General features: G+C 41.6%; 1 protein-coding gene across 2 annotated transcripts in view; it reads right to left on the reverse strand.

Annotated features, from left to right (window-relative positions):
- The window catches only part of UGGT1 (UDP-glucose glycoprotein glucosyltransferase 1), a 56,951-nt gene extending 37,690 nt beyond the window's left edge, over positions 1-19,261 (reverse strand). For both annotated transcript variants that reach the window (XM_075269064.1, XM_075269063.1), the window contains exons 1-16: positions 19,204-19,261; positions 16,290-16,418; positions 14,433-14,506; positions 13,679-13,809; positions 13,395-13,507; positions 11,205-11,379; positions 9,864-9,960; positions 8,635-8,713; positions 8,092-8,192; positions 7,278-7,377; positions 7,105-7,165; positions 6,653-6,744; positions 4,650-4,800; positions 4,019-4,138; positions 2,047-2,132; positions 457-592 (exon numbers count right to left, since the gene is read on the reverse strand). In XM_075269064.1, the coding sequence (XP_075125165.1) occupies positions 457-592; positions 2,047-2,132; positions 4,019-4,138; positions 4,650-4,800; positions 6,653-6,744; positions 7,105-7,165; positions 7,278-7,377; positions 8,092-8,192; positions 8,635-8,713; positions 9,864-9,960; positions 11,205-11,379; positions 13,395-13,507; positions 13,679-13,809; positions 14,433-14,506; positions 16,290-16,414 (1,641 nt within the window). In that variant the 5' untranslated portion in view covers positions 16,415-16,418; positions 19,204-19,261. The remainder of the gene's footprint in view (positions 1-456; positions 593-2,046; positions 2,133-4,018; positions 4,139-4,649; positions 4,801-6,652; positions 6,745-7,104; positions 7,166-7,277; positions 7,378-8,091; positions 8,193-8,634; positions 8,714-9,863; positions 9,961-11,204; positions 11,380-13,394; positions 13,508-13,678; positions 13,810-14,432; positions 14,507-16,289; positions 16,419-19,203) is intronic.
- Positions 19,262-24,355: the final 5,094 nt, after the last annotated feature.

Here is a 24,355-nt window from a genome sequence, read left to right on the forward strand (position 1 = left end):
TGGTATCACCGTCATTGTACTGACTGGCACATTTATGATGCCCGATGCACCATGCAAAATTTAGAAGATAATAAAAAGGATGGCAAACGTGACTTTTTTATGCCATCCCACTAAGAGTTAATAAGGCTTGATTAACAAGCTAAATGTTTCCCAAAATGGTGCAAGAGAAAATTACTACTTGTTACACAAAAACAAGCCCTCATATGGCTATGTGAACATAGATAAAATAAAATAGCAATGGCTTATAGAATGTGGTGACGGGGAGAAAAAAAAAAAAAGGACAATGCTCTTAAGAATCCAACTAGGCCATGTCCTCAATGGGTTAAAGTCCTGCTGAATGTAGACTGCCCACTTATTTAGCAGCCGTGATAGGGGGGCTAGGGGGGGCCGCGTCTGCAGAACGAACTGTAAGGACAAAGACACTAAACTCCACTATTCCTAAAAAGAGAACCCTACCGAGACAACCATCTGGAAGGCGTAGTAATAATCCTCTTCATCAGCCACATAGTTGAAAGTCCTCAGTAGAGCAACCCCGGCATCCTCGAAACCATCCACCTCTTCTTCATCATTCACCACAAATACCAAACCAATCCTGCAACATGAAGCAAATGTATAAGGCTTAGTTCACACGTGAAAAAAGCCTAGCTGATTTTGTCACTGATTTTTCAGTGTTGCTTTTTTTGGACACTGTTTTTTGCATTGGACGCTGTTTTTGACACTGTTTTTGGCGCTTTTTCAGTCACTGTTTTTTTGAAGCTTTTTTTTTTTGCATTACAAAAAAGTACATGATAAAAAAAAACGCTAGCGGTTTCAGTCGCTGTTTTTGCCAAAACAGCTGCAAAAATAAGCGACCAAAAACCGCTAGCGGTTTTTTCAGTGCCCCATAGACTCCTATTCATTTTTTCAGGCGTTAAACGCCTGAAGAAAGGTCATGTTGCTTCTTTTTCTGCTAGAAAAAAAGCTAGCAATAAAAAAAGCTAGCAGAAAAAAAAAGCTAGCAATTCACATAGGGCTACATTTTATGGAGGCTGATTTGGCCGCGAAATCAGCTGTCAAAATCAGCGTCCATGTCCCCGTGTGAACTAGCCCTAATGTATACTGTATATGGTGTGCCCTCTAGTGGCGGCAGAATATATGACATCTATCATATAGAGAATCCACATCTGCTATTCTATTTCACAATAGTACCTTTTGTATAAATAATATAGTCTGTGCATACCATTATATCAAGGGCTTGGCTGGAGGGGGGGGGGGGACACAAAGATGTCACAGGGTAGGCTGATGTTTTTTTAATATCTTATAATAAGAAGTTAGATTACATTTTAACATCTGACCATACCCACCATACTAAGGGGAATCCATCAGCAAGTCTGATTATTCAAAGCTGTTGACAGAGAGCTGTTTAAATGGAACCGCTTAGGTCGAGTTACCCTTCGTTCATATTTGTGTTCGGTATTTCGTTCGGGCAGTCCGCATGGGGACCCCCTGAACGGAAAACCAAGCGTAAATGCAAGTGCTGTGCAGTGAAAGCACATGGACCCCATAGATTGTAATGGAGTACATGTGCTTGCCGCACACTGCCCGCACGAATCATGCGAACAGGAAAGTAGATTGTGAACTACTTTCCTGTCCGCATGATCCCTGCAGAGATCTGGTGGCAAGTACACACACTCCATTATAGTCCATGGGGTCCGTGTGTTTTCACCTGCACACCGCTTGCAGTTGTGTTCATTATTCCGTTCGGGGAAGTCCTCATGTGGACTGCCCGAACGGAATACCAAACACAGATGTGAACGAGGCCTGAGGGTACTAAACTACCCGCTGGTCCTTATAGACCAGGAAAACATAATATGACATGTTGACTGCCACAGTTTTCTGCTCTGGCTTATATTGGGATGCCCAAGCAATGAACTGACCTCTATGATATCCATATCTTCAATTAGATAGAAGAGGGGTCGTCCAGATGGAACAACTTCATGCAAGTGGATGTGGAGCAAAATGACAATAATGACATAGCAATGGCAGCAAAGAAATGAAAGGAATTACCTCAATGGTATATGATTACTGAGGAACATCTCGGCTACGTTTATCAAATCAGACGTAGACTCCTGCTCTGGGTCAATGAAAAGAACCTGAAGACAAACACAAGAGGATTGCAGGGATGATGGCATGTTATAATAGGCAGTGTCTATAAATCTCACCTACTATAATAAAGTGCGATCAGAAAACCTAGGCTATAAGATTAGGGGGAATGGAGCATTAGGCAACTCCAGTGTATGAACCCCAATAGAACAGACATTTATAGTTTAGCCAAAAATTTATCGCACCTATGTATACTGGTTAATCAACTTCTATGGAATACAGAATAAGACAAATAAAAATTTTGCACATCTTGACCCCATATTGGTAGACAGTAGAGATGAGCGAGTACTGTTCGGATCAGCCGATCCGAACAGCACGCTCGCATAGAAATGAATGGACGTAGCCGGGAGGCGGGGGGTTAAGCACGCCGGCTACGTCCAAGCGGAAGTACCAGGTGCATCCATTCATTTCTATGGAGCGTGCTGTTCGGATCGGCTGATCCCAACAGTACTCGCTCATCTCTAGTAGACAGTAATGATCTAAAGGCCAAAGGCACATGACACATGTAAGACTTCATAGAGATCACGTACAAAATCGTGTAAACATCAATGCAAAAAAAATACTGATCCGTTTCTGTCCATTATTTTGAAAGGCACACAAACGTAATATACCATACTTTTGTGTCTGTCCAAAAAATGTACAAAAACAGATCAGTTTTTTGTAGTTTTTTTGCCTATACACACACCTGGACAAAATTGTTGGACCCCTCGTTTAATGAAAGATAAACCCACAATGGTCACAGAAATAACCTGAATCTGACAAATATAATAAATAAAAATTCTATGAAAATGAAGAAATGAATGTCAGACTTTGCTTTTCACGTCAACAGAATTAAAAAAAAAAAATAAACCTCATGACACGGCCTGGACAGAAATGACGGTTCCCATAACTTAATGTTTTGTTGCACAACCTTTTGAGGCATTCGAACGATTCCTGTAACTGTCAATGAGACGTCTGCCCCTCTCAGCAGGTATTTTGGCCCCCTCCTCATTAGCAAACTGCTCCAGTTGTCTCGGGTATGAAGGCTGCCTTTTCCAGACATCATGTTTCAGCTCCTTCCAAAGATGCTCAATAGGATTTAGGTCAGGGCTCATAGAAGGCCACGTCCGAATAGTCCAATGTTTTCCACTTAGCCACTCTTGGGTGTTTTTAGCTGTGTGTTTTGGGTCATTATCCTGTTGCAAGACCCATGACCTGCAACTGAGACCGAGCTTTCTGACACTGGGCAGCACACTTCTCTCTAGAATCCCTTGATGGTCTTGAGATTTCATTGTACCCTGCACAGATTCAAGACACCCTGTGCCAGATGCAGCAAAGCAGCCCCAGAACATAACAGAACCTCCTCCATGTGTCACAGTAGAGACAGGGTTATTTTCAAGATATTCTTCATTTTTCCAATTGTGAGCATAGAGCTGATGTGCCTTGCCAAAAAGCTGGATTTTAGTCTCATCTGTCCATAGTAAATTCTCCCAGAAGCTTTGCGGCTTGTCAACATGGAGTTTGGTTATTACTTTTGTCAGTTTCAAGTTGTTTCTGTGAGCATTGTGGGTTTTTCTTTCATTAAACAAGGGGTACCAACAATTTTGTCCACGTGTGTATATATACATATAGCAATCTGTTGTCATCCATTTGTATCTGTTTTTTTACATCCATTAAACAGATGTGTTAAATGGATGTAAACAGCATGATCTGAATACAGCCTAAGAATGCCAGAGCCCCTTCCATTCCTGCAACCAATATGGTCACAACAGAGACTCCACCGCCCAGATCCAAACTGTTTACACGTACATGTCCCTATATATTACAAATATGTTACATTTTAAGTCATTTTTGGACACGTGAATACATTTCTCATAGTTTCACTTTTGTCACTTACAAAGTTGTGGAAGTTCTTGCGGATTTGTCGAATAACTCCAGGGAAGGTGGGTCGGAGCAGCTCTTGAACGTTGTATGGCCAGGAGCTATATCTACTGTCCAGCTCTAGGTTATTCACCCACTGCAAAGCGAGCAGAAGAGGAGAATATATGGTTGAATATTGGCTTCAGAAAGGGTTACAGAGTAAATGCATGCAAAACGTAGACAATATGGTCAAGTCATATTATATACACATAATATACATAAATATTTATATGTATACACACAGATATCTCTAGCTATCTATTACAGAGTACCTTAGCACCCTACGTTCTTCTGTAGTGGTCTCTTATACCATATTGAAAGTTTAAGGAAAAGTAGGAATCTTTCCTCATTTTGTACATGTATTGTCAGGGACAGTTTCAGAAGATGTGGCTGTATTAGTCACAAAGTTCCTACATGTCACATGCAGAGCAGTAGCTCCCCCATCTGGTAACACATCCATATATCCACACATGCAGGTACTGTACTATAAATCTGTGATGTGAGGTACACAGAGATAGTGTGTAGTAGTGTAGAGTGTATTATCCATCTTACTTAAAGGGTGATCTTTCCTGTGAATCATAAGAGGGTTGTCAGGAGAGGACAGTTACCGAGATAGCAGGACTGCGGATATCCACAGCATAGTCTGAGTTAGCAGGCTGGATGTTGAGCTTGAGAACATTATGGAGGGCTGAGCCCTCAATCCCCAGGCGGTGGAGACCTTCCATCACTCGGGCCTCATTACGCAACACATCAAACAAACTGCAATAAAGAAGAAGAAACATAGCACTGATCAGATCTTGGGCTATAGGGTGTGTAGTAGAATCTAATATATTCACATGCTATTTCTTAAGGACAACATTGGTGCACTTGGTTATGAGAGGTGGAATTTTCCTATAAAGCCAAAAAGGTTTGTCCCCCTCCCCTTAAATGTGACAACATAGGAAATCTCTTTAGTAGGATGCCTTAATATGGAAGTATCTGCCTCGCTGACTGAGTAACCAAAATTAATAAGATCCCCATTTAATGTTATTAAAAATATATATATTACTAGCTGTTACCCGCGACTTCGTCTGCGGTGATTGTAGCAGTGGGTATATACAGGCACGGGTAAGGTTTTCGTACTGTGTATAAGGTATGGGATATGAAATGTATCTTTGTATCTTGTTTTTGCTGTAATTCTGAGAATACGTGAGACTTTTGTGTTGAAGTTACTTTGTATTAGAGCTGCTATATATACGGTGTTGGTATAAACTTTACATAGTGACTTTGGGACACAAGTATTTGAAGTTAACCCTTTCCCGCCGATGGCATTTTTTGATTTTCGTTTTTGACTCCCCTCCTTCTAAACCCCATAACTTTTTTATTTCTCCGCTCCCAGAGCCATATGAGGTCTTAATTTTTTCTGGGACAATTTTTTCTTCTTGATGCCACCATTATTTACTGTATATAATGTACTGGGAAGCAGGGAAAAAATTCTGAATGGGGTGGATTTGAAGAAAAAATGCATTTCTGCGACTTTTTTACGGGCTTTGGTTTTACAGCGTTCACTGTGCAACCAAAATGACCTGTCCCCTGTATTCTGTGTTTCGGTACGGTTCCAGGGATACCAAATATATATGGTTTTATTTACATTTTGACCCGTTAAAAAAAATCCAAAACTGTTTAAAAAAATTATTTTTTGAAAAGTCGCCATATTCCGACAGCCGTAACTTTTTTATACGTTCGTGTACGGGGATGTATAGGGCGTCTTTTTTTGCGGGAACGGGTGTACTTTGTAGTTCTACCATTTTTGGGAAATGTTATTGCTGTGATCACTTTTTATTCAAATTTTAATCAGAATCAAAACAGTGAAAAAATGGCGGTTTGGCACTTTTGACCATTTTTCCCGCTACGGCGTTTACCGAACAGGAAGAATATTTGTATAGCTTTGTAGAGCGGGCGATTTCAGATGCGGGGATACCTAACATGTATGTGTTTCACAGTTTTAACTACTTTTATATGTGTTCTAGGGAAAGGGGGGGATTTGAATTTTTAATCCTTTTTATTTATTTTTTTAATATTTTTTTTCCTTTTTTTAAACTTTTTTTTTTGCATTTATTAGACCGCCTAGGGGTACTGACATGGGTGGGCGGTGTCGCGGATTGTCAGAGCGGTGGGGGTCGCCAAACATGGCTGCTCCAGAGCGTTAAAGAGAGCCTCCTGGAGTATCGTTAAGGTGAGGGGCAAAGTGGTAAAGTCTATGTATATGTGAGTGTGTGGGGTTAGGGGCGAGGCTGCAGAGGGCAATATGAATTTTGTGGCTTGCTATGGTCCAAAGTGTGTGAGATTGCAGAGATGGTGGTGTGAGTTTGGGTTTTGTGAGGGTCCTGGCACAAACGTATGTGCGCTATTGTGACAAAAAGTAGCCTATTGCGCTATCGGGTGTATTAGCTATGTTTGTGGAAACTTTCAGCCAAATCCGTCAAGCGGTTTTTCCGTGATTGAGGAACAAACATCCGAACATCCAAACTCACAAACCCACAAACTTTCACATTTATAATATTAATAGGATTGACATATCAAAAAAAAAAATTTTTTAAAGTGAGTGTTTCTCCTCATATGCTCACATTACCTGAAGATATCCTGACTGTCTAGATCAACGTGCAGGCCATTAATAAAGAGGCCAGAGTCTCCAGGCTGCAGCCCCAAGGTGCCCTTAAAGTACTGTGCGACAGGAACGAGACAAGAGAAATAATAATAATAATTAGATAAAACAGAAGTAATACAGCTTGTAATATAAGCAAAATGTGTATGTGTATATATATATATATATATATATATATATATATATATACACACACACACACACACACACACACACACACACACTCACCACATCAGTCTACCGTAAAACAGACTGTCAGAATATATATTCATCAGATTGCATCATCATTACACTGACATGTATTGGCATATGAAATACTGAAGCTTCTCATAGCTTATGACAGCACACACGCAGAGGAAGCCTGAATATAAATTGGCATGTTGTTCTAATTTTACAATCACAGCTGTTCAGAAACTTACCTTTTGGTTCTCCTCTACCTCCATCCGAATTGCAGCGTCCACTACAGTCCTGGTTAAAGTCCTATTTACAATACACAGAGTATAAGTAACCTTTAGGTAACATTTTAGAATTTACGTGTGAAAAAAAAGCAGCATGGAAATCATCCTAGAAAGGCCGGAGGACATCACAATACCTGGCCTTAGTAGGGAAGTTCTGGCTCAGATCTTTCATAACTTGGAGAGCCTCAGAAGAAGGGGCCGCCAGGATCTGAGCAGCTGTCTGGAAACTGAGATCTTAAAAGAATAAAAATATCAATTAGGAAAGAAAAACATTTAGCTATTTGTGGGGAATACAATTGTAATATACTGCCCATACATAGAAGAGCGGACCTGTCCCTGTAATATACTGTCCCTGTATAGGAGAGCAGACCTGTCTGTGTAATATACTGCCCCTATATAGGAGAGTGGACCTATCCTTGTAATATACTGCCCATACATAGAAGAGCGAACCTGTCCCTGTAATATACTGCCCCTGTATAGGAGAGCAGACCTGTCTGTGTAATATACTGCCCCTATATAGGAGAATGGACCTGTCCTTGTAATATACTGCCCTTACGTAGAAGAGCGGACCTGTCCCTGTAATATACTGCCCCTGTATAGGAGAGCAGAGCTGTTCTTGTAATATACTGCACCTGTATAGGAGAGCAGAGCTATTCTTTTAATATACTACCCCTGTATAGGAGAGCAGAGCTATTCTTGTAATATACTACCCCTGTATAGGAGAGCAGAGCTATTCTTGTAATATACTACCCCTGTATAGGAGAGCAGAGCTGTTCTTGTAATATACTACACTTGTATAGGAGAGCAGACCTGTCCCTTTAATATACTACCCTTATATAGAAGAAAGGATCTGTGCCTGTAACATACCGCCCATACATAGGAAGAGTGCAGACCTGTCCCTATAACATACTGCACGTGTTCACCAAAACACTATTCAGTTTCATTTACCTTGTAACTCCCAGACTTTCAGCGGTGACATCTCATTCGTACTTTCCACCAAATGTTTCCTTAGTTCCTTCAGCTGCTCTTGTAGCTCTGGGTATAGCTGCCTGCAAAACAAACACTTGTTATTGGCTCCTTGTAGATCCACATTGACAGTAAAGTTGCACTTAAGAGTCACAGTGCAGAACATATTAGGCTATAATTCGGGACATTATTATTTGAGGAGTCAAATCAGTTTTTTAAATGTGTCTACTGTTGTCACTACTGGACTTCTACAGGGGACATATATGAGGACGGAGCTGTCAGATACTACTGACCTCATGTAAGAAAGCAATAACTAGATATTGTGTGACATTGTACAGGAGGAGTAAGCTAGAGGATCCCCCCGTCAGTCTGATAATAGCATGGACACTAGGGAATATTGCAGAACAAATAGAAAAGGCTTAGTCTCAGTGTTATTCACAAAAGCAGTGAAATAGACTCATATGTGCTGCACAGATAAAGGGACACCAGACTGGATGCATCCCCCAAAATGAAGACGGCTTGTACCTGAGTTTGCCAAAGAGAAACCCTTGAACCTCGTCCACTGGGTCATTGTCCCCAACCACCGTGGCATTGATATTGTTACCTACAACAGAGAATAAATACAGGAATGAGTCTGCAGTGATGATGATGATGATGATGATGGGCTACATATAAGAAAATCTGATATCCCAGATGGAAAAAAAATACCATAGAAAAGCAATGAATACTAGTTTATGGTGTTGTCAACACAGAATTCTTGGGGTAAAAAAATAACTTAGGGGCAGATAAATTGTATATAGTGAAGTACTATTACCAGGGGAAAGTCAAAGCAGAAGCCGTACACAGAGTGTATTAAAGGGGTTCCCCAGGACCTCAAGGCAATCAATACTGATGATCTATCCTGTGAACAGGTCATCAGTATTACTTACCTTTAAGTCCTGGACAACCACTTTAAGTCTACAAGCAGACATGAATATAGAAGTAGAATTGCAAAACGAAGAGCCACACAATGTCCCAAAACAGGGACTCACTCACCCAACCCCCTTATTAATGGTAAGCTATTGAAGCAATGGTTCATAAAACCAACTAGTTTATATCACTTAAGGGGCTGTTCTCTTCAGACAATTCCTTCTGGTATGCTTGGAAATCATCTGTAATCTGTGGGGAGACCTGTCCTGTTTGTAGTCACGAGACCACTACGGTCAATCACAGACCTCAGTGGTGACTCGTCCACACATGGAGTGACAACATGTCACTGCTGAGGTCGGCCATCATCACGTCTGGTCAGGCAAGTAGAGCATGCAGCCACTACTAAGCAGCAGCTCTCATGTCTCCTAATCTGTTTTATTGAATACTTATATATTCCATGAAATAACACTTCTGCAGCATCTTTTCTTATAACCTTTCCTCTATTGTTTCTCCCAGAATGTATGACTAAACTGACAACTGGGTGTTACCATTCTCCTTGTCAAAGACTTGTCCTCTGCACAGTCTGGTACCGGCAGGATTGCTTAGATAGTGTCAGAGTGTGCAGAGTAACACCAAGCTGTCTAGTAGGAACAACAGAGGAACGTCACAACACAGAGTTGTAAAAAAAAAGATTCTCCAGAATTGTTCTATTATGGAGAATACAATTGTTCACTAACACAGACGTGAGAAGAGGCGACAGGTCCTCCTTTGCTCAAAATTCTCTATTATATGGATCTTGGTTTTCAACATCCCCTATAGATAGTGATATAAGGTTCCTCTGTTACCTTTCACTTGTGTGTCATCCTTTGCTTTATATTCTGTACTTTTAATGGCCAATTCCACACCATAACCTGAGAGGAAAACCTTGTCTGCTCCGGGATTCTTAAGAAACGAAAGGGAGAATACTATGTTATATAAGAACAGCAAACTCACCCATTTACTGAGCAAATACTCGTCCCTGGACCCACTGGGTGAAGTCAAGTCTCGTATCAGATGAACAAAATTTTACACTTAAAATATGTGCATTCAGCTCTGGGATAATAAGAGGTCTGGTCATGTAAATATACCATTGTTGATCAATATCCTTACAAGGAAGATAACTTATCTCTGTCTGTTGGCTACAAGGCGGTGCACATTCCATATTTATCACACAATAAGATGAATCTGACTATAAGACGCACAGCTATAGGCAAAAAAATTAGGAAAGGTATTTCCTATTAAAGGAATTCTACCATTAAAACCTCTTTTTTTGTGGATAAGACGTCGGAATAGCCTTTAGAAAGGCTATTCGTCTCTTACCTTTAGATGTGATCTCAGCCACGCCGTTCCTTAGAAATACCGTTTTTTTTACTGGTATATAAATTAGATCTCTGGCAGTGATGGGGGTGGGCCCCAGCGCTGAAAATGTGATGGGGTCGTGCCCACTGCTGCTCGAGAACACGATCCTGCGACGCCTCTATCTTCGGCTGGATCCTCCCCTTCTCTGTCGTCTTCCTACTGCGTTAACTCTGACACCTGCGCAGTTGGCTCTGCCAGTGAGACACTAAAAGAGCCGACTGCGCATGCCAGCCAGCGGCCATTTTTGGGTGGCCGCTCATGCAGTTCAATGCTGGAGCGCCTCCCAAAAATGGCCGCCGGCCGGCATTCGCACTCGGCTCTGCTGGTGTCTCACTGGCAGACCAACTGCGCAGGCGTCGGAGGTGACGCAGGAGGAAGACAACAGAGAAGGGGAGGATCCAGCCGAAGATAGAGGCGTCGCAGGATCGTGTTCTCGAGCTGCAGTGGGGACACCCCATCGCATTTTTAGTGATGTGAGAGAACTAATTTGCATACTGGTAAAAACTGGTATTTCTAAGGAACGGCGCGGCGGAGATCACATCTAAAGGTAAGAGATGAATAGCCTTTCTAAAGGCTATTCCGACGTCTTATCCACAAAAAAAGAGGTTAATGGTAGACTCCCTTTAATCTAATCTTCCCTGGTGGTTACATGGAGTTGCAGGGTCACTGATACACCAGGATAAAGGGGGTTCTAAGCTAACAATTACCAATGATGTAAAAAAATAAGATATGATGGAAAAGAATAAAATGGAATGAAGAGTGAATAGAGAGCACAAAGAGATTCTTACCGCCACATAGTGCCGTAGTACATACACAATCTCCCCTGCTCTGGCCTTCTCTGACAGATGTTGGTGGAACTTTGAAAATTCTTCAGTGCCAATCTCACCATATAGTATGACAACCGGGCTGTCAGGGGAGGCTCCAGGATACCGGTGATCTCCCTTAAACAGGAAAGGCTTTGGCCTGTCCAAATAATATGACATAATATGTAAATCACACATTTACAATAGCAGGAGAGAAATGACAACAAATATAAAATGAACATCCAAGGCGAAAGAAGAAAGCACAAAATAGTGTGCAGGCTCAAACACTACATGTGCCAGCAGTCAGTATCAGTAAAGCTGTTCATACACAAGTTCAATCCGTCCAGGCACTGGAAATTCAGCACAGTATCATTGTCCACATATAACTCCTATTCTGGGCCTTGGACTGTCTGTAACCTTTATTCTAGATCTGAGACTGCCTGCAGCCCTTATTCTGAGCCTGGGTCTGTCTATAACCCTTATTCTGAGTTTGGGACTATTTCTAACCCTAATTTTGGGCCCAAGACTGTCTATAGCCCTTAGGGCCCGTTCACACGGAGTAAATGTGCCAAAATACATGTGTAAAAATAAGACTCCCATTGACTTCAATGACATTTTTTTACACATGTAAAAAAACACATCAAAATACACGCCAAAATACACGTGTAAAATGTCACTGAAGTCAATGGGAGTCTTATGTTTACATATGTATTTTTTACACGTGTATTTTGCCAAAATACACGTGCGTTAACTCCGTGTGAACGGGCCGTTATTGTGTGCCAGGCACTGTCTGTAGTCCTTATTCTGGGCCTGTCAGTAGCCAGTCGGCCTTAGTCAGTCTCTAACCCTTACTCTAGGTCTGGGACAGTCTGTAACCATTATTTGGGGTCAGAAACTATTTTTCACATGTACTGGACCAATGGTTATTACATTTACATTTTTAAAGTTATTAAAGAGTTAATCTACTTTATAATACTATTACAGATAGGCCATAACATCAGGTCTGCAAGGGCCGGACAGCCTGGACCCCCACATATTTGTTGTTCAAAGACAATACAGCCTCTCGTCATGTATACATCCCGGAAGACGAACTGCTCATCCGCCAAACAATGTGTAGATGTGGATTTAGGTACTGCAGCGCTGCCCCATAAATTTCAGGCTATTAATATTAGAGAGTGAATAACCTTTTAGGGTGCATTCACACTGAGTGCGCGTATCACATTGAAACCAATAGGGGAAAAAAGCAGCCCATTCATTTCAATGGGGAGCGCTCGTATGCCAGCTCCCATTGAAATGAATGGGATCTGCTTTGTACGCGCTGATTCTGCACCCTTACAATGATTTGTACCTTATTACACTTTTTTGTACTACTTTTAACAGTTGCTTAGAAAATATCACTTTTTCAAATTCAAACTATTTTTATTCTATAAAAAAATAAAAAATAAAAAAAAATGAATAAATAAATATGAATTAAAAGTACATTTTCTCTGCATAGTATGTCAGCGATTTTGATATATCATATCAAGTGAAAGGAGCTGTCCAAGATTAGAAAGACATGGCTGCCACAGATGTGTAGAGGTTTTGTGTGGAATTACGGCTCAACTCCATTAAAAGGATCACAGTGAAACCACTGCACAGATACACCAGGAGACACGCGCCTCAAAGCCACAAGTCTGATGATATGGTAAACCACAATAGCTTTATTGATAACGCGTTTCGGAGTTATTTGAGGTTTGCAAAAAACACCACTCTTTCCTCAGATCCTGTTTCTTTTGATAGTAGGCTCCAATAAAGGGAGTTTGTCAGCAGTACCAGCCAGCTCCTCATATAGATAGGTTACGGTCGGCTGAATTAAAGGGTGTGTTTCCCTTGGTCACATGTGCTTCTTTTGCAGAGATTTTACTGGTTTTGTAAATATGCAAATGAACCCTAGTTGCTCCAAAGTGCTCATTTGCATATTGACAAAAACAGTGCGATCTCAGCATTGGAGGCAACAATGAACAAGGGGAAAAACACTGTGTGATTCAGATGACACTAACCTATCTATACACAGGGCTGGGTTGATATGCTGGGTTCTGCTGACAAATTCCCTTTAAGGTGCATTAGGCTTAGCTGCATAAATACAATACAATACCTGCAAACCCCTGAAGTGACCAGTGTGAACTTATGTTGTACCTTTCCAGAGCTCCATTGAGAAGTGATGGCAGCTTGTCAAGATCACAAGTCTTCTCTCCATGAACCACTATAAAGGCTTTACAGCCCGCAGGGGGCAATTCATCTGCTGCAATCTGAAATCATAATCATGATAAGTTATAGAAGCGATATCATAAGAAAGACATTACAGCAAATAAGTAATAGTACAGTAAGCAGCACAGTATGGCTATAAAGCCACCTTCAGCTATTAGGAGTATTGCCCATCCGCTGCAGAGCCTTTACATGTGCAAGAACTAGATACTAACCTGCTGGAAGGTCTGAACAGTGGCTGAGTACGAGCGAAGAGACAAAGCGAACTTCAGTAGATTCTGCTGGACAGGAGACAGCAGGCGGCCAGCACTTTTCAGCAATACATGATAGTTGTCGGAATCAGAACCTGAGTATGAATATAAGGTATGAATAGCTCTGTGCTATATTTATAAGGGATGTTATATGAGCAAATACAAAGAAGTGATATCTCACAGTAGCATCTACATGGTTTAAACATTGCTTGGTACTGCAGTGTGATATGTTGCTAATACTTATATATAAAACAACTATTACAGAGGGAATGTTACCGGTATATCAAAAATGGAGTCACATATATAATGCTTATATATATATATATATATATATATATATATATAATGACTATATCCCTTTGTATGACATAGTGTAGCTTGTTATGTTAGTCCATACTACAACAAATAATATAGCAATGAATATTAGCCCCACAAAGGCCAAAATGACACTCTTAGCATCTGCTCAGCCTATGGATAGACCTGGCATATATGCCAAGAACTTTTTTCCAAAGTGTATATCAAAAGTAGGCAACAACAATGTGAACACTGCCTAACTTGCTGATGAGAACGTATTGCAATAAGAGAGAATGTGACATTCCCTGACGTCATGGCTTGTCTTCAGACTGATCCTGCTATTAGATGTGTAGATAAAGTAACTGACTTCATGCTCTTCCCTAACCTGTCATATTGTTATAAAATACACACAACTCGGTGCTACCTTGATCATCCACATTCTGGTTTTCATCCACAAAGGTCCAAAACTTATCCAACCCATCATCAGCCAGAAACTCACTATGAGAAAAAAAACACAGGACAGAGAAACAAAAATGTGTAAAAATGGCACTAACTCTATATTCTTATGTTTAAGAAGCAACAAACCTAAGGTGTGACTGGAGAATTACTAAATGACATTTTTCGGATTATAAGACGCACTTTTGTTCCCCCCAAATTTCGGAGGAAAATGAGGGTGCGTCTTATAGTCCGAATGTAGGGGGAGGAGCGGATTTACAGCATGGCCACGCTACTGCCACCACTGGTTTTCTGTAGCGGCAGGAGCGTGACAATACTGCAGGCTCCGGCAGCTAAAACACTCTCCGGCATCCGCCGGTCTATTACAGCAGATGCCGGGGACTGTCAGTTTAAGGTTAGCCCCGGGGCCGGTCCCCACCGGCCCCATACCTTTAGTGATGCAGGCCGGGTCCTGCACGGCGAGGCCGCAGGAGCCGACCTGTTCCGATGACAGCCGGGAGCCTAATGAAGGCTCCCAGGCCTGTCATAGATATATATTACTATTGCGGCTGGTCTATGACACTCCGCAATAGTAATGTATAGAATCTCCCATAGACGGCAATACACTTGTATTGCCGTCTATGGGACTTGCAATCAAATGATTGCAGGTTCAAGCCCCCTAGGCGGGGGATAATAAAATAGTAAAAAAATAAAAATAAAAAAAACACTTTAAAAAAATATAATAAAAAATAAAATAAATAAAAGTTCACCTCCTTTCCCTAGAATACATATAAAAGTATAACATTACTGTGAAACATACACATTAGGTATCCCTGTGTCCGAAAATGCCCGGTCTACTAATATTTTAATGTACAGTGAACGTCAAAATCAAAAGTGCTAAACCGCCGGGTTTTTCTCACCGATTTGCCTCTGATTTAAATAAAAGGTGATCTAAGCAATAAACATTTCCCAAAATGGTATAACTAAAAAGTACACCTGGCCCCACAAAAAAAACGCCCTATACATCCCCGTACAGCTGCAGGGTCACCTGTCAATGTGGCCTTGCAGCTGTTGCAAAACTACAACTCCCATATATTAAATATTTTACTATTTTTTGCCTGAAATTTTTTTTTCCCTATTTTTCTCCTCTATATCCTGGGTGCGTCTTATAGTCCGAAAAATACGGTAACTAGTTTCTACTTAAAGGGGTTGTCCAAGTTTAGAAAAAATATGGCTGCCTTTTCCCAAAGGTAACACATAGTCCATAGGTTGTGTGGAACTGCAGCTCAGTTCTATAAAAGTGAATGGAAGTGACTGCAATACCACTCACAACCTGTGGACCAATGTGGTGCTGTCATTAGAAGAAAGCTGCCATGAATTTTTAACCCTGGGCAACCCCTTTAACTGAATGAGCACTCTATCATGTATAAGTGATGCCCCAAAGCTGATCCGTGCCCAGCCTGTGTTTTTGCATGTGAACTTTTATATGGATTTTCCCCTCTTTCATCCACTGGTGTAAATACACGTATATTTACTATGACCTGGAGGAAGGACGGAGCAAAGCAACTCTAAGACTTGGCTTCATGTGGGAAGACGTATCAGACTAGTAAGCAGAAGGAGAACAGAAACAATAGAGGAAGTTTCACAGCAGGCAGACCTGTGCCAGAATGACGCTCTATTAGACGAGTACACAGCCTGTGGCTACGGGGAGGTTTACTCTGGACTACAGGCACATATACGCCCAAAGCAACCAAAAAGTGGGGCTCATCTTTTTCATTTTTATTTCTATATAATATGATGACCTGAACCCGGAAAACTAAATGCTGACCACCCGTTCCAGCCTTACCTGGCTTCCAGTAGCAGGGATGTAGAAGGCCACTTAGTGGTGAGAGACGTTGTCACCGCCTTAGAATCTGCGCTCACAAAGGAGAAGCAGAGGCATGCGGCCAAGACAAAGGAGACTGCCTCCATATTGCTGCAGGACAAGACAAAGGACTATTATTAACAGAACCAAATATAGAGTGCATAGTTTGAGTATATATATATATATATCTACTTGTAATACACTGTACATGTATGTATTACTTCTCATGCAGATCTGTACAGACATATGGGATCCATCCATATACAGTGTTGGCCAAAAGTATTGGCACCCCTGCAATTCTGTCAGATAATACTCTTGTTCTTCCAGAAAATGATTGCAAGCACAAACTCTTTGGTATTAATATCTTCATTTATTTTACTTGCAATGAAAAACACAAAAGACAATGATAAAAAGTCAAATCATTGATCATTTTACACAAAACTCCAAAAATGGGCCGGACAAAAGTATTGGCCCCCTCAGCCTAATATTTGGTAGCACAACCTTTAGACAAAATAACTGCGCACAACCGCTTCCGGTAACCATCAATGAGTTTCTTACAAGGCTCTGCTGGAATTTTAGACCATTCTTCTTTGGCAAACTGCTCCAGGTCCCTGAGATGTGAAGGGGGCCTTCTCCAAACTGCCATCAAGAGATCTCTCCACAGGTGTTCTATGGGATTCAGGTCTGGACTCATTGCTGGCCACTTTAGTAGTCTCCAGGGCTATCTCTCAAACCATTTTCTAGTGCTGACCTGAAGTGTGTTTTGGGTCATTGTCCTGCTGGAAGACCCATGACCTCTGAGGGAGATCCAGCTTTCTCACACTGGGCCCTACATTATGCTGCACAATGTGTTGGTCGTCTTCAGACTTCATAATGCCATGCACACGGTCAAGCAGTCCAGTGCCAGAGGCAGCAAAGCAACCCCAAAACATCAGGGAACCTCCGTCATGTTTGACTGTAGGGACCGTGTTCTTTTCTTTGAAGGTCTTTCCTGTAAACTCTATGTTGATGCCTTTTCCTACTTTTGTCTCATCTGACCAGAGAATACTCTTCTAAAACGTTTTTGGCTTTCTCAGGTAAGTTTTGGCAAACTCCAGCCTGGCTTTTTTATGTCTTTGGGTAAGAAGTGGGGTCTTCCTGGGTCTCCTACCATACAGTCCCTTTTCATTCAGACTCCGACGGATAGTACGGGGTGACACTGTTGTACCCTCGGTCTGCAGGGCAGCTTGAACTTGTTTGGATGCTAGTCAATGTTCTTTATCCACCATCCGCACAATCTTGCGTTGAAATCTCTCGTCAGTTTTTCTTTTCCGTCCACATCTAGGGAGGTTAGCCACAGTGCCATGGGCTTTAAACTTCTTGATGACACTGCGCACGGTAGACACAGGAACATTCAGGTCTTTGGAGATGGACTTGTAGCCTTGAGATTGCTCATACTTCCTCACAATTTTGCTTCTCAAGTCCTCAAACAGTTCTTTGGTCTTCTTTCTTTTCTCCATGCTCAATGTGGCTCACACAAGGACACAGGACAGAGGTTGAGTCAACTTTAATCCATTTCAACTGGCTGCAAGTGTGATTTAGTTATTGCCACCACCTGTTAGGTGCCTCAGGTCAGTAACAGGTGCTGTTAATTACACAAATTAGAGAAGCATCACATGATTTTTCAAACAGTGCCAATACTTTTGTCCATTCCCCTTTTTATGTTCGGCGTTGAATTATATCCAATTTGGCTTTTTGACAATTCTTTTTGTGGTTTTCCATTGAAGACAAATTAAATGAAGATAATAATACCAAAGAATTTGTGATTGCAATCACTTTCTGGAAGAAAATGAGTATTATCTGACAGAATTGCAGGGGTGCCAATACTTTTGGCCAACACTGTATAGATGGCCTATCCTAACTCTAGAAAACCCCATTAATAAATTACAGTACAGAGAAGATCAAGACTGGTACCATATAAATCTGACACAGTGACTTCATAGAAGGGATGCCCTGTAATGTTCACAAGTAGCAGATCTCATGGGCAGAGACATCTTTTCTACACTGTAAAGCAGTTCTACATATAGAAAGACTCTTCCTGGACAGGAAGTTCAAAACTTCCTCCACCATGACCGTGTAGAGAGAAGACTTTACTTTATTATAAAGATTTTTCTCTTAACCTCCATATCTAATGCACCTCCCCAGTCACGGGCTGGTGTGCAGGGGTCTGGCTGGTGGAGCCCACAGTGATCAGCTGTTATCACTTGGAGAAGCTGCGGATATCTTAAGGCTGGGCACACACGAGTAGGAATCACAGTAGGCTAGCCATAGCCAAGTCACCCATAGATAAGCTCTGTGATGTAGTGGATGAGATGTAGACACATCTGGGGGTATTTATTAAGAATGATGTATCCTGCGCCAGTCTTAATTCCTTCAAGTTTTGTATGTAATGAATGGAGGGGTCCTGACCCCAGCTCACATGATCAGGACCGACCCCATGTCACTGATAGTTACCTGCATTATGGGACCGGCTGTACTATTACAGTGATCTAGTCTGCCAGACCCCTAGGACAGCTAACTAGCAGTGACAGGTGACAGTGCTGTTTCCGATGCTTTCACCTGGGGCCAGAACCAGCCTGGAATTCCCGGGTTCACAACATACAAAATCCTGAAGGAACAGTGTGATGGCAGACTCCTTGGAGAACCCCTCTAATTATACCCATGTGGGAAACCCCATAAAATGTAGAAGCCCTGTAACTATAGACTCCCCCAGCACTATGTAAAATGGTATAATCTGCATTCCACCTTGTATAATAACAGCAAACACATAGTGTAGATGGTAGTGAACAGGTTAAATTCTCCTGTGACCTGTGACCCCCACATCTGTAGGAGATAATAACACCCCTCATATACTCACCGCTACCGGCTCCTCTTCCCTCTCAAAGCGCCCCGCCCCCTTCTCGGGGTCACTTCCGCTTCACTATGCAGAGGTGACGCATCCCGTGTGAGCCGGCGGCCATCTTTCTTGTGGGCACATTCGCTCTACGGCGCCACTGAGCTCTCCACACGTCTTAGGTTCACTCGGTGTTACACGGGCAGGTTATTTATTTAGAATGACGTTATATCTGAATCACCCGATTGTGTGTTCATTGTGCAAGGGGAAATGTTGCCCGGTACAAAGATGGCGCTGCGCAATGTTGTGGTGACGAGTCTTACAGCAGCTTCCTTACTAGAGGGAAGACGGGTTGTTTCCGCTTTGTCTTCACTGGTGTAAACCGGGGACTGTTCAGTGTGATACTGTATTGTGGGCTTCAATAACATGTCCGCAGGAATGTGTCAGGGTGAAGCCTGTATTTGTGGCCGTGCAGTGTGGCTTCTGGTCGGGGGGCTGCACTGTGGGCTGTGTATGGAGCCCATAAGGCAAACCCACCTGCTCCTATATGTTAGTGACCTGACTCCTTACAGTAACTGTTAGGGGGAGTTTTATGATAAGGGGTTAAACTATTGATTTCCTCATAAACACAGCAAGTTTTAGGGTTTTTTTCTTGTCATAATTTTTTATTTGTTTTTCTCACATGGCAGTACAATGACTTGTCTTTTGGTGAATTAGTTGCATTTTTTTGCACCATTTGTCTTTACACCCCAATAATCCACAAGAATGACACCCCTACCCATGTCGGCAGAGCTGGTGGAAAATAGTGGGGGACTTGGTGTACCCAATGTATACTGCATAGCTGACATATTCACTTCTGGGATACTAATGCTCACCCCTGATTTTGGGTTAAAGGAGTTGTCCAATCTCAAGGATCTTATCTATACTGGAAGCTTATGTAAAATGAAAACTTTTCCTAAATATATTACTTTGGAGATGCTGCTTTGTTCGCCTGCTATGTGAACTTATTCCTCCCATTGTTTACACAACGTTAACATAACCACGGACCTATAGGACAAGTGACGGCAATCCCTGCTCTGCAGGATAATCAGTTCAGCTCATTGCAGTTTGCCGATAAAGCCCCTTCTGTAATCTCTCTATGTAAATACACAGATAACACTGAGTCCATTCTCTACAAGCATCTGCATATTATCTGATCTGCATAAGCATTGTGATCCTTCAGTGTCCATTCATAAAGGGGGGAGAAATACAGGAAGTGAGAAGAAGAGACTACAGACTGCTAAAACAGGGAGATGGGAAAACCCCTTTAAAGCAATATTTTATAAATAGGAATGTAATTTTCCATCTTTATGTCCCAATTCTGTGAAAGACTTGTAGCGTCAAAGTGCTCACTATACCGCTTCATAACTTCCTTGAGGGGGTCTAGTTTCCAAAACGGGGTCACATTTTCGGAGTTTCCACAGTTTTGGCACCTCAGCGGCTCTGCAAATGGGACATGGTACCTGAAAACTATTCCGGGAAAATCTGTCCTCCAAAAGCCAATTAGTGCTTGTTCTTTTTCAAGTACCAGCACATACGGGGTATTGTTGAATTCGGGAGAAAAAAGTTAGTTGGTTATTCTCCTTTAACCCTTTGTGAAGATGAAAAATTTGGGGCTAAAGAAACATTTGATCGGTAAAAAGTAAATTTTTCATTTTCGCATCTCGATGGTAATGAATTAAGTGAAAAACCTGTAGGGTCCAAATACTTACTATACCCCATGATAAATTCCTTGAGGGGTCTAATTTCCAAAATGGTCACTCTCTGGGATTTTCCCCTGTTATGGCACATCAAGGGCTCTGCAGATTCAATATGGTCCTAGAAACTGATCACAGCAAAATCTGCCCTCCAAAAGCTCCTTGGCGCTCCTTCCCTTCTGCGTCTCTCTGTGCGTCCTTATATTAGTTTACACCCACATGTGGGGTACTATGGGAGTCAGGAGAACTTGCCTAACAAATTGTGGGGTGCGTTTTCTCCTTTAACCCCTTGTGATTGTGTAAACACGAGGGCTAAATGAACATATTAGTAAAAGAAAACGTGTAAATTTTACCTCCATCTTGTTTGAATTCCTGTTAAACGCATATAAGGGTGAAATACTTGGTGTATGTTGTTTTGGCTTATTTAAGGGGTTGCAGTTTTTAAATTGGCGATTTCCTAATATAGGGGCCTTTCAAAACCCCTTCATAACTGGATTAGTCCCTGGGTTTTGGAAATGTTCTTGAAAATTTAAAAAATTGCTGTTTTACTTGTAATGCTTATAATGTCAGTAAAAAATGAAAGGGTGATTCAAGTTTGATGCGACATAAAGCAGAGATATGGTAAATTATATTTATAAACTAATTTGGGTGGTCTGACTATCTGTATGCAATGCACATCATTTCAAACTTTTTAAATTGCATTATGTTCAAAATATTCACCAAATTTCCTATTTTTCATAATTAAACATAAAACATATCAACCAAAATTTACCACTAAGACGAAGTGCAATGTGTCACGAAGAAACCCTCATAAAATGACTTTGGTGAGTTAAAGTGTTCCAAAGTTATTACTACATAAAGTGACACTTGTCAGATTTGAAAATTTGAGCTCTGTCGGGAATTCAAAAACTGACTGTGGCGGGAAGGGGTTAAGATAACGTGCTAGATGTATGTCCAATGGGAATCCAGTCTAAGGATATATCCATATTGGGCTCAGTTTTGACAGGATCCTGGAGCCCACTGGACAAAATGATTCTTGGAGTTCACCCTCCAACAATCCCAAGGAAATAGCCCATTGTACCCTTCTGTTAGACCGTTATTGTATTAAAGCTTGGGACGCCCTGGGAAATTCAATGGTATTCTGGTGGGACAGTCCAATACTGACAGGGATCGCTCTTTTTGTGTTTTTAATGCTGCCATTTTAGGCTAAATGTATATCAAAAAGGGTTTTGTATTTTTGGGGAAGGGGTATAATCCTATTAATATTATAAATGTGAAAGTTTGTGTGTTTGGATGTTTGCATGTTCGGATGTTTGTTCCTCAATCACGGAAAAACCGCTCGACCGATTCGGCTGAAATTTTCCACAAACATAGTTAATACACCCGATTAAACAATAGGCTACTTTTCGTCACAATAGCGCACATACGTTTGTCCCAGGACCCCCACAAAACCCAAACTCACACCACCATCTCTGCAATCTCACACACTTTGGACCATAGCAAGCCACAAAATTCCTATTGCCCTCTACAGCCTCGCCCCTAACCCCACACAATCTCATATACATATACTTTACCACTTTGCCCCTCACCTTACCGATACTCCAGGAGGCTCTCTTTAACGCTCCGGAGCAGCCATGTTTGCCGACCCCCACCGCTCTGACAATCCGCGACACCGCCCACCCATATCAATACCCCTAGGAGGTCTAATAAATGCAAAAAAAAAAGTTTAAAAAAGTCAAAAAAATAGTAATAAAAAAAATAAATTTGATTAAAAATTCAAATCACCCCCTTTTCCCTAGAACACATATAAAAGTACTTAAAAACTGTGAAACACATACATGTTAGGTATCCCCACGTCCGAAATCGCCCGCTCTACAAAGCTATACAAATATTTTTCCTGTTCGGTAAACGCTGTAGCGGGAAAAATGGTCAAAAATGCCAAACCGCTGTTTTTTCACTGTTTTGATTCTGATAAAAATTTTAATAAAAAGTGATCAAAGCAATAACATTTCCCGAAAATGGTAGAACTACAAAGTACACCCGGCCCCGCAAAAAAAAGACGCCCTATACATCCCCGTACACGGACGTATAAAAAAGTTACGGCTGTCGGAATATGCCAACTTTTCAAAAATATAATTTTAAACACAGTTTTGGATTTTTTTAAAGGGGTCAAAATGTAAATAAAACCATATAAATTTGGTATCCCCGCAATCGTAACGAAACACAGAATAAAGGGGACATGTTATTTTGGTTGCACAGTGAACGCCGTAAAACCAAAGCCCGTAAGAAAGTTGCAGAAATACATTTTTTCTTCAAGTCCACCCCATTCTGAATTTTTTCCCTGCTTCCCAGTACATTATATAGAATAAATAATGGTGGCATCATGAAGAAAAATCTGTCCCAGGAAAAATTAAGACCTCGTATGGCTCTGGGAGCGGAGAAATAAAAAAGTTATGGGGTTTAGAAGGAGGGGAGTCAAAAACGAAAATCAAAAAATGCCATCGGCAGGAACTTCAAATACTTCTGTCCCAAAGTCACTATGTAAAGTTTCTCACAACACCGTATATATAGCAGCTCAAATACAAAGTAACTTCAACACAAAAGTCTCACGTATTCTCTGAATTATAGCAAAAACAAGATACGAAGTTACATTTCATATCCCAGACCTTATACACAGTACGAAAACCTTACCCGCGCCTGTATATACCCACTTCTACAATCACCGCAGACGAAGTCGCGGGTACCAGCTAGTGTCAAAATAATGGTGCAGAATCTGCCCCAATGAGCACCAATTTAGTGTAATTGGCTGCAAGGGATAGTAAGAGGGTGGTAGAGCCACTGGATGACCAGATATAAGGGTAAGTTCACACTGGTTTTTTTGGTCAGGATTTTGAGGCCGTATCCGTCTCAAAATCCTGACCGAAAAGACGGCTCCCATTGAAATCAGTGGGAGCCGGTCAGTTCTTTTTTCTAGGAGCCGTTTGTTCTGGCTCCCAAAAAAGAAGTGAGGTGCTCATTCTTACAGGCAGATTTGCCTCGCGACATCCGCCTGAAGACACTCCCTGCCGACTAAGCCCATTCTTTTGGGCGTAATCCGGAGCGGAGTGCGCGATTGGATGCTGATGCACTGCACAGGCATCCAGTTGCAGCTACCCGTATTTTGGTCCAGAACCTGAGGCAGCCTCCACCTCAAGTTCCGGACCAAAAAACTCAGTGTGAACTTACCCTTAGAAGCCTGGAGTACAAACTGCTGAGGAACTGCCACACGTAAGGATCTAGAATCACGGTTAAGATTTAATTTGGTTTGTTGAAACTTTCAAAGTGTATATACACTTTTGTCATGGAAATGAATCGCTTTTAGGTCTGCATGTGCCGCTCTCCACCCACTTACTTATAAAGTAGCAAGCGAGGCATAGAACGAATAATGTGGTGCTTTCTTG

Source organism: Leptodactylus fuscus, chromosome 3 (genome assembly GCF_031893055.1).
Source record: "Leptodactylus fuscus isolate aLepFus1 chromosome 3, aLepFus1.hap2, whole genome shotgun sequence".
NCBI classification, from domain to species: Eukaryota; Metazoa; Chordata; class Amphibia; order Anura; family Leptodactylidae; genus Leptodactylus; species Leptodactylus fuscus.